The sequence below is a fragment of the Coenobita brevimanus genome, chromosome 39, assembly GCF_032717465.1.
Source record: "Coenobita brevimanus isolate Jiangsu-jjx chromosome 39, ASM3271746v2, whole genome shotgun sequence".
NCBI lineage: Eukaryota > Metazoa > Arthropoda > Malacostraca > Decapoda > Coenobitidae > Coenobita > Coenobita brevimanus.
Window position 1 is genome coordinate 25,120,051 of NC_136992.1, and position 12,472 is coordinate 25,132,522.

The window sequence follows — 12,472 nt, forward strand, 5'->3', positions numbered from 1 at the left end:
TTTCCCCCCCCCCTCCGTGCTTCGATTCCTTCCCTCCCTCATCCTTCCCTCCCTCCCCCTCCCCCCCTCCCTCCCCCTCCCCCCCTCTGTCGGGCCAACGATAATGTGTGTTGTGTTGTTTTTCCGCCACGCAGTTACCACCTACATGAGTGGTGTGGTGGGGAGGGGTGTGGTGTGGTGGGGTTTGGTGTGGGGTGTGGTGTGGTGTGGTGTGGTGTGGTGTGATGTGTTGTGGTGTGGTGTGGTGGGATGTGTTGTGGTGTGGTGTGGTGGGGTGTGGTGTGATGTGTTGTGGTGTGGTGTAGTGGGGTGTGGTGTGGTGTGGTGTGGTGTGGTGGGGTGTGGTGTGATGTGTTGTGGTGTGGTGTGGTGGGGTGTGGTGTGGTGTGGTGTGGTGTGATGTGGTGGTGTGGTGGGACGTTGTGTGGTGTGGTGTGATGTGGTGGTGTAGTGGGACGTGGTGTGGTGGGGTGTGGTGAGGTAGGGTTGGGTGTGGTGTGGTGTAGTGTGGTGAAGTAGGGTGGGGTGGGGTGGTGTGATGTGATGTGGTGTAGTGTTCTGTGCTTTTGTATGGTGAGAGAGAGAGAGAGAGAGAGAGAGTATTTTTCTCCCTACATACGCCAGTGCTATCCACCTCTCACCCCTAACACTTTCTCTCTCGCGCCTTATTCCCTCAGGCAAAGGACTTACCGCAGCAACACCTCTCCCTCTGCATCACTTCATCTACCATTCCTTCTCACCTCAGACGATTTTGTTCAGCTGAGAGTGGATCCAGACGATTTTATCTATTGTATTTTATCTATTATATCTATTGCATTGTATTTATTGTTATTTATCTGGATCATAGGAGCCTGAGAGCGTTAATCCCTTGGTGTTAATCCCCTGCAGCATAAAATCGTCTGTAATAACATCAGTAACGCTTGTAATCCCAGGCTGGCGTATTTGTAAACCAGGTAGACTGCAGACTGAGATCATCTTCCTCTTGCCGTCCAGCATCCTCCTTTCGGTGGATAGGGAGGGAGTTGAAGGGTGCTTGGATACCCCGGCTGCTCCACCACCTGCCGTATCGGTGCCACCACGTGAAGGCGCCTCTCTCCACGGTGAATGAAATGAATAAAAGGAGAAAGATTGTACAGCACTCAGCAAAATTAACAAGTAGTGCTAAATAAGATATGTAACAATAGCATAGTTAGCCCTACAGCGTTTTCTATTTCGACTGTACCTAATGTAAAGTTTCTCTCTCTCTCTCTCTCTCTCTCTCTCTCTCTCTCTCTCTCTCTCTCTCTCATGCTGCTAAGAGTGGCGTCCTCGTGCTGAAGGGGCGATGGCTGGGACTCAAAGGCTTCGTCACGTGCTTGAGAGAGAGAGAGAGAGAGAGAGAGAGCGGAAGAAAGATCACAAGGGATGGAAGGAGGGAAAGAGCGAGATATTGATGATGACGAGAGAGGGAGAGAGAGAGAGAGAGGGAGAGAGGAGGGGTAAAAGGGAAGGGAGATGGAGGGAAATGGAGGGATAGGAGGGAGGAAACAGATGAAGAGAGAGAGAGAGAGGAGGGAGAGAGGGAAATATACAGGGAGAAGGGGAAGGAAGGAAGGGAGGGATGAGACGGAGGGAAAGAGGGAGAGAGAGGGGGGGAAGGGAAGAAGAGGGAGAGAAACAGACAGAGAGGGTGGGAGAGGCAGAGGGAGGAAAGGAAGAAAAATGGAGAGGAGGAGGCAGGGAGGAGATTGAGGGAGGGAGAGAGTCTGGAGGAGAGGAGAGGAAGGAAGAGGGGAGAGAGAGGGGAAGACACGGCATGAGGGGAGGAAATGAAGGGGAAATGATATACAGGAGAGGGAGAGAGGGAGGGAGGAGGGAGAAAGAGAAGGGAGGGAGGGAGAGAGAGGAGGGAGGGAGAGAAGAGGGAGAAAGAGAAGGGAGGGAGGGAGCAAGGGAGGTATGGCGTCGCGGTGAAGAGTACTGCGTATGTAGGGACACAAAGGGTGAGAGAGAGAGAGAGAGGGAGAGAGGAGTGAGTCATAAGCAAAGGTTAAAGAATGAGAGAGAGAGAGAGAGAGAGAGTCAAGGAAAGGTTAAAGAAATAGAGGGGGGGGAGTGAGCTAAGCAAAGGTTAAAGAAATGAGAGAGAGAGAGAGAGAGGAAAGGAGTGGAGGGAGGGACGAAAGGAGGGCAGGGAGGATTGGAGGATAGGGGAGGATGGAGGATTGGAGGAAAGGAAGAGAGGAGTGGAGGGAGGGAGGAAAGGAGGGGAAGGTTGGAGGGAGGGGGGAAAGGAGGAGAGGGAGGGAGGGAAGAAAGGAGGGGAGGGAGGGAGGGAGGAAATGGGGGGAGGGAGGATGAGAGGAAGGAGAGAAGGGAGAGAGGGAGGAATGGAGAGGAGGTTGGGAGGGAGGAATGGAGAGGAGGGAGGGAGGGAGGAAAGGAGGGGAGAGAGGGAGGGAGGATGAGAGGAAGGAGAGAAGGGAGGGAGGGAGGAATGGAGAGGAGGGAGGGAGGAAAGGAGGGGAGAGAGGATGGGAGGAAAGAAGAGGAGGGAGGGAGAGAGGACAGGAGGGGAGGGAAGGAGGAAAGGAGGGGAAGGTTGGAGGGAGGGGGGGAAAGGAGGGGAGGGAGGGAGGGAGGAAAGGAGGAGAGAGAGGATGAGAGGAAGGAGAGAAGGGAGGGAGGGAGGAATGGGGAGGAGGGAGGGAGGGAGGAAAGGAGGGGAGGGAGGATGAGAGGAAGGAGAGAAGGGAGGGAGGGAGGAATGGGGAGGAGGGAGGGAGGGAGGAAAGGAGGGGAGGGAGGATGAGAGGAAGGAGAGAAGAAGGAATGGAGAGGAGGGAGGAAAGGAGGAGAGGGAGGGAGGGAGGAAAGGAGGAGAGGGTAGGAGGGAGGAAGGAAGGGGGGAAAAGAGGGGAGGAAGGGAGGGGACGAAAGGAGGGGAGGGAGGATTGGAGGAAAGAAGAGGAGGGAGGGAGGGAGGAAAGGAGGAGAGGGAGGGAGGGAGGAAAGGAGGGGAGGGAGGGAGGCTGACGCATGCAACATTCTATTAGATGAAAGTTAATCAATTATTCAATAAATCAGTCAGCATCAACGACGCCTCTCTCTCTCTCTCTCTCTCTCTCTCTCTCTCTCTCTCTCTCTCTCAACTTCACCTCCAACGATTAACAACCTCATCAGAACTACGTCTCGTATTGAAGGGGTTAACGAGGGCTGTACTGCCTATCTACTACAGTTTACAGTATATATCGCTCTATATAAAGTCATCTAGAGGTAGCATAAATAAAGTACACAATGGAATAATAAGAGTCATGGCAGGGCACGAGTTGATACCGGCACCTGACTCAGCCAAATTCACCAACCAAACTGTTTTCTTTCTTTCTTTTTCACCTTCGCTGTGGACCCTCTGCTCATGCCTTGGTGGCGGTGAGAAGGTGCGATGCGATGGATGGACTGGAGGAGGGAAGGACAGGAGGAAGCAGTGCGTATAACGAGGGTAGAATGGATGCAGGACGATGAGAAAACGGATGAGTATAAGACAGAAGTTGAGCGACTGGGTGTGATTTGGAGCAGGTGGGTGAGGTGGAAGATGTGTGTAAGGTATTCGCCGAAGATATTGTGCAGCATGTAGTCTTCATTGCGTAAGGGGTGGCCACAAACAAGTCGCCTCCATATCACCCTACCCCCCACCATTTCGTTGTCCTCTCCCCAGCTCACACGCCCCTCTCTCATATTCCTCACCATTCCATCCCTCCAACTTATCCTCGGTCTTCCCCTCCCTCCCTCCTCCCCCCCCCCCCTCCGCCTCACTTACATACACTCTCCTCGTTAGTGTCTCGGTCTTCATCCTCTCCACATGGCCAAACCGCCTCAGCGTATTTCTCTTGGCGCTGTCTGTCACATCCACATCCACATCTCAGTGCTTCTTCACATCCTCATTTGTCAGTCTGTCTCTCCATGTAACTCCACATGCTCTTCTCAAACAACTCATTTCCATTGCTGTCACTCGTGGCATGTGTCCTCCCAACAAGGTCCAAGCTTCACTTCCATACGGTAGAGTTGGTATCACAATACTGTCATGTAGTGACTTTTTTACTTCCCTGCTCGCCTCCTTATTTCTTATCACTGCTTTCAAAGAACCAGCAACCTTTCCCTGTTGTACCCTTTCAATCACTTCACCCTCTAAACTTCCATCCCTACTCATCACACTACCCAAGTACTTAAACGTACTCACATTTTCCAATTCCTCACCATCCAACCTCGCTGTACATTCACTGACTTCACCTCTCTCAAAGACCATCACTTTACTCTTCCCTACATTCACCTTTAGATTCCGTTTCTTACACACTCTCCCAAACTCATCCACCAAGCCTTGCAGCTCCCCTTCGTCTTCACTCAACAACACAGTATCATCTGCAAACAACAGTACAGGGAGTTTCCAAACACTATCCTCTCTCACCAGGACCACTCCAACATCCACTGACCTACCTTGTACCTCTTTTATTACCCCATCCATGTACAGATTGAACATCCGTAGAGCCATGACACATCCCTGTTTTAATCCAGCCTTCACCATTACACCACAGAAATTAATAAATATGAAAGTTTTAATTAGTACTAGTTTTATCGTATTTTTTTTATATTTTTTACTGATATTTATTTATTTATTATATATATTTTTTTTGGGCGATAATATTAATTTTTTGCTTTTAATTTCCACGTCACCTGAAGTGCAAGACTCTCTCTCTCTCTCTCTCTCTCTCTCTCTCTCTCTCTCTCTCTCTCTCTCTCTCTCTCTCTCTCACACACACACACACACACACACACACACACACACACACACACACACACACACACACACACACACACACACACACACACACACACACACACAGCTGAATAAAATCGTCCGACGTTGGCTTAAAGAAAATACGAGAAAGACGCAACTAGAAGACGATTATTTTTTCCAGTATTAACACCCTCAGGCTCCTATGACTCAGCTGAATAAAATCGTCTGGGGTTGGGGGGGAAATTTGAAGGAACACGTCCAAACCAACGGCTGATTTGAATTTTTAAACTTTGAAATCAGCGACGTCATTTTTTTGCTCATTTTGGCTACATCCAGACGGTTTTTTTTTTTCGGGTCAGGAGGCTCTTTGGGAACTGGAGGGGTTAGATAAAGCCTTCATAAACCCCTGCACCACCAGGGAGGCGCCTAAGATGAAAAAAAATCGTCTGGAGGCAGGTAGATTAAAGAGAGACGGTACTGGATACAAGAGTCGGTAAGTTAACGGTTTGCCTCTGGGTCTGGAGAGGGACGCCTTCACGTGGTGGCACTGAAATATCCTGGCGGCTCCTCATCCCTGTTATACAAACGTTCCTTCAATTTCTCCTATCCTCCGAAAGGATAATAATAGACCGCAGGATAAACGCAACTTTACCGTGCAGTCCATCTGTTTCACGTTGAGATGATCCTGGGACCACAACAATAACAGTTAGGTAAGTTGGTTTAGTCTTACCATCACCAGGAGGTTTTACACAGCTTAGGGAAGACATTGTGCAGTTAAGATTTTAGCTGTTGCTGCTTAAATTCTGGGTATCTAGTTGAGCAGACTCGTTAAATGTAGGTAAACACTGTCCCTGTGGAGTCGTCCCATAGGTTTCGTACACTGCTGATGTTGTCTCTTTTTCCTGGCGTGACATGTGTTGTGCAGTGGTACATTATGTGTGTTGTGTTGTGCTGGTGTGTTGTACAAGCGGGACACGTGTCATCTGTCACTCCACCCAACCCACATCTACGTGTAAGCTGGTGGCTGAGGAGGACTGGCTGATGGCCTGATCTAAGCCTGGCTGGATGGACTCGATCATCTCTCTTTAAGGGTACCTCGGTTGGGTGGATGTCAGGAAGGGGTTTGCAATCGCCCTGCGTGAAATAAATACGTAGTTGTTTCTTCACGGCTGGTGTTGGAATCTGGAGGTGGGATATTATTAAAGAAGTCTCGTAATGAGTGTGGTGAATGTTGTATGTGCTTGGTTGTATTGTAAGGCTCTGTCATGTAATGAAAGGATTGATGTGTGTTAGCACAAGCTGCTGGATAGAACTGTGTTCCTTTCATATTAGGATATTCTCTTACAGGGAGATTTTTGGTGTGCAAATGTGAGCTGTGCGAGTGGTACTGGTGCTGCCTGGGATGATGTGTTGGGCGTTGTTGAGTTTGACGTGCAGGGTGTTGTGATGGGTGTTGGATACAACGGAGCCCTTGCCGGGGAGGCGTAGCACATCACTGTTCTAATATATTGTGTGTTGATTAGGGAAAGTGTTTCTGTTGCTCAAGCCTTCCCATTAAGTAGTTTGAGTCACTGAGTTTGGGGATGCACCGCCACTGGATGCCTTGTGTGTGGTCCTTGAAGGTGAGACCGGTGTCATGTATCACCCCCAGGATGTTAGTGGAGGGGATGTGTGGCGGAGGCACATTGTTATGTGTCATGTTAGGGGGTACCTGTGTGCTGCTAGTGATGAGTGCGATGGTGGATCTTCTGGACCTAGTGTCAGCACGCATACCTGAAGTGCTTTGAAGTAATCTTATTGCAGTGTGCAGGCTTGTGTCTCTAAAGTGGTGTGTGGTTATAATGGTGATGCTATCTGCATATGAGGCAATTTTGTGGGTGGTTGGGATGTGGGAATATCATGCATTTATAGGCTGACGAGTGGGGTGAGTGAGGGATCGTAACCCTATGGACCTTTGTTGGAAAGTGTCTCGTCCGTGATGACTTGCCTGGGAATGTAGCATGTGATTGCCTGCCAGATGAATTGTTGACATGCCAGTGATCGGTGGTCGCCTTCGTGTTGGTGCTGTAGGTTGTGGTGGTTAGTTTTCGTCGGGGATAGCATCAAAGGTTTTACTAATGGCTGGTGTTGTGAGGGGTTTGTGGGTCGTGTGGAGTCGGTGCCGTCAGAAGCTTGGTGTGGGAGGTTGGTTAGTAAGGTGTTTGTGGAGTGTATTGCTCTGAGGCCGTGTCGTGAGGGAGCAAGGGAGATGTGAGGAGGGACTGTGTCAAGAATGAGGCGTTTAGTTACGTTGGATGGCGTGCTAAGTAGCGTTATGGGTTTGTACGAAGGAGGGTGTGTTGGGCCCTTGCTTGGTTTACGTATAGTGATGATTGTTCCAAGTTTCCGAATGCTGGGAATGCTACAGTGTTCGTAAGAGTAGTTGCTGTTGATTGTGAGTTCCTGAATGTCTTGTGGTGCTAAATGTTTCAGATGTAGGTTCCTTATGTCATCCAGCCCTGTGATTGTAGAGTTCCTTGTTTTCTTGATAATGTTAGTGTGTGTTCAGGAGTGAAGGGGGTTACACTGTGGTCGAGAGGAAAGGACTGTCAATGCAGAGAATAGTGTTTTTCAGACTCACTGTTTTGGTGTGGAGTGACCTATGTTTGTGTAGTGGTCCAAGTGTATGTCTGCTTGTGGTGTGTAAGAAGGGGTGTGTTGGGTGTTTGGAGGTGATGTTTGTGTGGGTCTTGGAGGTGCTTGTTTGTGAGTTAATGATACTGTTAAGGGTTACAGAAAGTCGAGAGGGGTATGTGCAGTGGCAGAGTGTGGATACAAAGGCGTTTCAATCTAATGTTTTCTCTGTGCTAATTTTGTTGTCAGTTCTGTTGTTTAATTGCTGGAGTGTTGTCGTGGTGCTTTGTGTGTGTGTGTGTGTGTGTGTAATTCACCGGGTAGGTCAGGATCACTTGATGGTCGTGATCGTCAGCTTTTACCCTCCCGGAAAGGAGCTGAGAGCTCATATAGTCCGATCTAAGGGCAAGGCTGTGACCTTCACACACGCACACACCCGTCCCCTTGCTCTAGGGGGACAGTAACCACCCACTTCGTCAGTGGAACTTTTCGCAACCTGAGCGAGGCGCGAACTCTCGTCCACCAGTTGGCAAGCGAGAGCGTTACCACTGCATCAGCGCGCGATGTGTGTGTGTGTGTGTGTGTGTGTGTGTGTGTGAGGTTGTCTTATCAGGCGAACATTTTCTGGTGTAAAGTTTGGTTGTCTGTCTTCACTCGCCTCGGAATACTGTTGTTTCTCCGCGTTAAGTGTGGTGTGTATTTCCTGCCGTGCCTGTCAGTGTTGTTACTACTTGTGTTGTTTTGGCCGCTCAAGTGTTGCTCGGTTTCGTCGGGTAATTTTGTCCAGTTCATGAAAGCAATATATATCTAAGCCTCTAGCTCGAAAAGTCTCAAACTGGACATAAGCGTCTGGATTTTTTTTTTTTTTTTATGTGTCCGACTCTGGGCATAGGTTTCACAGCCTGTTTCCAAGACCCAATAGTCCTCCTATATACCATACACCTCCACATGTTACCACTTCGGCGGTAACACCAACCGTCCATATTGAATACATGCTAGGGCTGTCAAATACAGGGCTGGTGTATTGGTATTAGCGGGGGTATTTTTACGGTATGTCGGCGGGTCTTCTGGTAGATCAGTATTGTGCTTTATGAAATTCAAATCCTTAAACTGCTCTATATCCCAGCCGGCATTCGAACCTGGGTCCATTAGGATTGCAGTCCACCTCTCTACCGTTTCATTCATAAGAGAGAAATTAAAAAAGTTGTTGTTTTAGTTAGATTAATCCTTTCAGTCCTAGAACGTCATTTGAACTTAATTTTACTGCTTCCAGACGACTTTATTCAGCCTTAGAGAGAACCCCAGTACACTCTTTTCACTTTATATTGGCCATGATTGTCTCCACTGTTGCGGCTTATTTCACGTACCTCAGTGGTAGAGAAAGACGGCACTACAGCTTAACATCCCTGACGTTACACTTCTTCGTGACTGCCACCACATTCTAGGTTGTATCCAGTGTTACAACTCAACATTCAAGATGGAGAGATGGCAATTTTAGGCCAAGTTACAGTAAAAACAAAAATGAATGGGTTTCTGAAGGCTGTGTCTAACCCTGGTAATTAGAAGCGTCTCCCCTGAGCTGAAGAAAATCGTCTGGAGGCAGCAAGAATATAAGTGACGTCTTATAGCTTCACCCCTTGGACTCGGCGAGTATTATTATTATTATTATTATTATTATTATTATTGTTTTGTTTTGATATCAAGGGGTGGTGTCGGCGTGGCCATGTGCAGTTTGCCAGAAGGGCGTGGGAAGTAACTCTATCCTGTGTAGTGTTTGTGATAAGTGGGTGCGTAAGAGATGTACTGGTATTACAGGTACACTGAGCGATGATGTTGATCTCATATGTGAGGGGTGTGGAGGAGGGCATGTGGAGATTGCCAGGCGTGAAATGATTCAACTTGTGTGTGGAAGAGTGTTGTTATTTGGGAGACATGGTATGTGCTGGAGGTGGGGCTGTAGCTAGCTCTGTGGCTAGAGTGAGGAGGGGTTGGAAGAAGTTCAGGGAGCTGTTGCCTATCCTAACACAGAGAGGGCGCTCAATCCGTGCTATGGGATCTTTGTATGCGACATGTGTTAGGAGTGTAATGCTGTATGGTAGTGAGACCTGGGCAGTAAAGGAAGAGAGTATTCGTAGGCTCAAACGTACAAAAATAACAGTGAATAGATGAATGTGTTGTTCGTCCTTGATTGCGAGGCCTGGGGAGGCTAGGATTATGACAGAAGAGTTGAGAGGAAGGATGGGACTGGAGTGTATTGGTGTTGTTATGAGGAGGGGTAGACTGAGGCGGCTTGGGTGTGTTGAGTGAAGGAGGATGGCAGTTGGGTGCAGAAAATGAGAGGTGTTAACGTCGGGGGTAGGGAGGCGTGAGGCAGACCCAAGAAGACCTGGGACGAGGTCATAGAATGTGACTTCAGGGATAAGGGACTGAATAGAAAGGCTGCCAGAGATCAAGCAGCGTGGAGAGTCGCAATTAGGTGACCAAGGCCGACGCATGGAAGTATGTTGGCGGCTTTATAAACGAGACGACGAATATTACGATTATTATTATTATTATTATTATTATTATTATTATTATTATTGTTATTGTTATTATTATTATGATTCACCCTACCCTAGGGTGCGATAGAAGGTCCGGATGTGATGATGATGATGATGATAATTATTATCTATGCTACCTTCAGACGATTTTGTTCACCTTTAGAGAACAGTTGTCAAGTTCTGTCTTTATGCATTGAGAGAGAGAGAGAGAGAGAGAAACCTGGCTGGCAATATCCGTAGAGTTTTGCAGTGATACACCCATACATCAACACGGGCTCCTATGACCCTCTCAGCTGAATAAAATCGTCTGGCGTCTCTTACCTTTGCCCGTGAATCATAACTTAGAATTCCACCTTTGAACTCCATCTTTGAACTCCATCTTTGAACACTAACTTTGAACTCCAACTTTAAACACTGACTTTGAACACCAGCTTTGAAGCCTGACTTTTGAACTCCAATATTGAACACTGATTTTGAACGCCATCTTTGAACTCTTACTTTGAACTCCAACTTTGAACACAAAATTTCAGCTCAAACTTATAATTCCAACTTTGAACTCTGAATTTTGATCTGTGACTTTGAACTTCCCAGTTTTGAACTCCACTTTTGAACTCTCTAAGGTCTGAAACTTCAAATAATATGATTTTGAACTCTGACCTTGAAATCTGTTGAGAGAGAGAGAGAGAGAGAAATTGGATTACTAGTTTAGTTAGGTATTTAAGCAGAGAGAGAGAGCGTCTTTCCCAGTTGAAAGGCTTCACCTATACATTATTTTTACTGCCTCCAGACGATTTTATTCAGCTTAAGGAAAGAGCCTTGATGGTAACGAGGCTAGAACCAGAATAAGTAGCAACGAAATGGTGTTAAGAGTATAAATAAAACCGTCTGGAACCAGCAACAGTAAATTCTGGAACAGCGGCAAGAGGGTGAATAAAACCGTCTGGCAGGAGCGAAACTACGAACAGATGTGAAAGCTGAATAAAATCGTTTGGCAGTGGTAGTTGTAGTAGTAGTAGTAGTTGTTGTTGTAGTTTTTCGCTCCGACAAGAAGAGTATGTTTTCACCCCTGTGTACCCCCGCCAGAGAGGTCATGTTTTACCCCGCGTTTGTTTGTTTGTCTGTCTCTGTCTGTCTGTCTGTCTGTTAGCGGAATTACTCAAAAAGTTATGGACAGATTTTGATGAAAGTTTGTGGAAGAGTGGGCCATGGCCCAAGGAACAAAATTATGATAAAATTTTTCGGCCGGATCCGGAGTATCCCGCAGAATGTCTCCGAAAGTTCCCAGTGAAAGTTAATGAAATTTTGTGGAAAGGTGGACCATGGACAGAGAAAGAATTAATTAAATTTTGGGACGGATCCCCATCTTATTTAATGGCAATGGCATTGGAGGAGGTATGCGATCTGTGAGCGCTTTCTAATTTTGTTTGTTTGTCTGTTAGCAGGATTACTCAAAACTAAAATATATATTTGGACCAAATTTGGCGGGAAGACAGCCCATGTCCCAGGGAACAGTCAGGTAACTTTTGGCACCGACCCGGGTCGTATTACAGATTCTGGATCCGGAAAACACTTTTCGTAAAACCCTAATCAGTGATGAGAAAACCTAACCCATTATGAAGAGTGGTTTGGAAATTACGCTGCCCTTGTTGGAGAGATGCGCTCCAATGAGTGCACCTCTAGTTGTTGTTGTTTTTGTTGTATGGTATTAACCTCCGGTCGGCAGCACGTAGCGACGTGGGGAAATATGTGGAGGTTTGGTTCCTGGGCGAACGCCGCTTTTCTTTCTCCCCACCCAGTTAACAGGGCCGCCACAGTAGACTCCACATCACCCCATTATCCGGTTATACGGTTACCACCCAGCGTTGTAAATGGTTTCCAGACTTACAGGAAACCATCAGGCTTGTCACTCAGTGTAGAGCCACCTGAAATGGAAAGAACAACGACAGGTGACACGAGGAAAGGGAGCAATAGGAAGGGAGGGAGTAGGGCCGATAGGCGGAATGATTAAGGTGAAGGAAAAAGTAGGCAGCACTACATCAAGCGAGTGGATGGTTATGGCCACCACCTACCACCATTTGACAAGTAGAAATAAGCTGAGAGGACGTCAATAAGCTGAATAAAATCGTCTGATAGTAAGAAAAGACTAGAAAAAAAATAAAGTTGAACAGAATCGTCTATAGCCATCAAAAGATAAAACATGGGATGTCAGATGAAAAAAATCGTCTAGTAAGTGAGTCTAAAGAGAGAGAGAGAGGTACTGGGGTTGAAGGGGTTAAGAAGGGCTGTCTCTAACCCCCCCGTCCCCAAAAATCTGAGCTGAGGAAAATCGTCTGGTGGTGACGTAAGAGTGACGTCATAGATGGGAAGGGGCTTTGAAAGGAAGTTCGTTTTCTGTTGCTGTGTATGTAATTGAGAGAGAGAGAGAGAGAAAGTGGAATGCTAGTAGAGAGAGAGAGAGAGAGTGGAATGTTAGTGTAGTTAGGTATTTAAGAGAGAGAGAGAGAGAGATTGGAATGCTTGTGTAGTTAGGTATTTAAGAGAGAGAGAG

General features: G+C 47.4%; 1 protein-coding gene across 1 annotated transcript in view; it reads right to left on the bottom strand.

Annotated features, from left to right (window-relative positions):
- Positions 1-6,715: 6,715 nt before the first annotated feature.
- Positions 6,716-12,472, bottom strand: part of LOC145396822 (tyrosine-protein kinase Src42A-like) — a 45,113-nt gene continuing 39,356 nt past the window's right edge. Inside the window, exon 12 of the mRNA XM_080270108.1 lies at positions 6,716-7,032. Within this exon, the coding sequence (XP_080126234.1) occupies positions 6,716-7,032 (317 nt within the window). The remainder of the gene's footprint in view (positions 7,033-12,472) is intronic.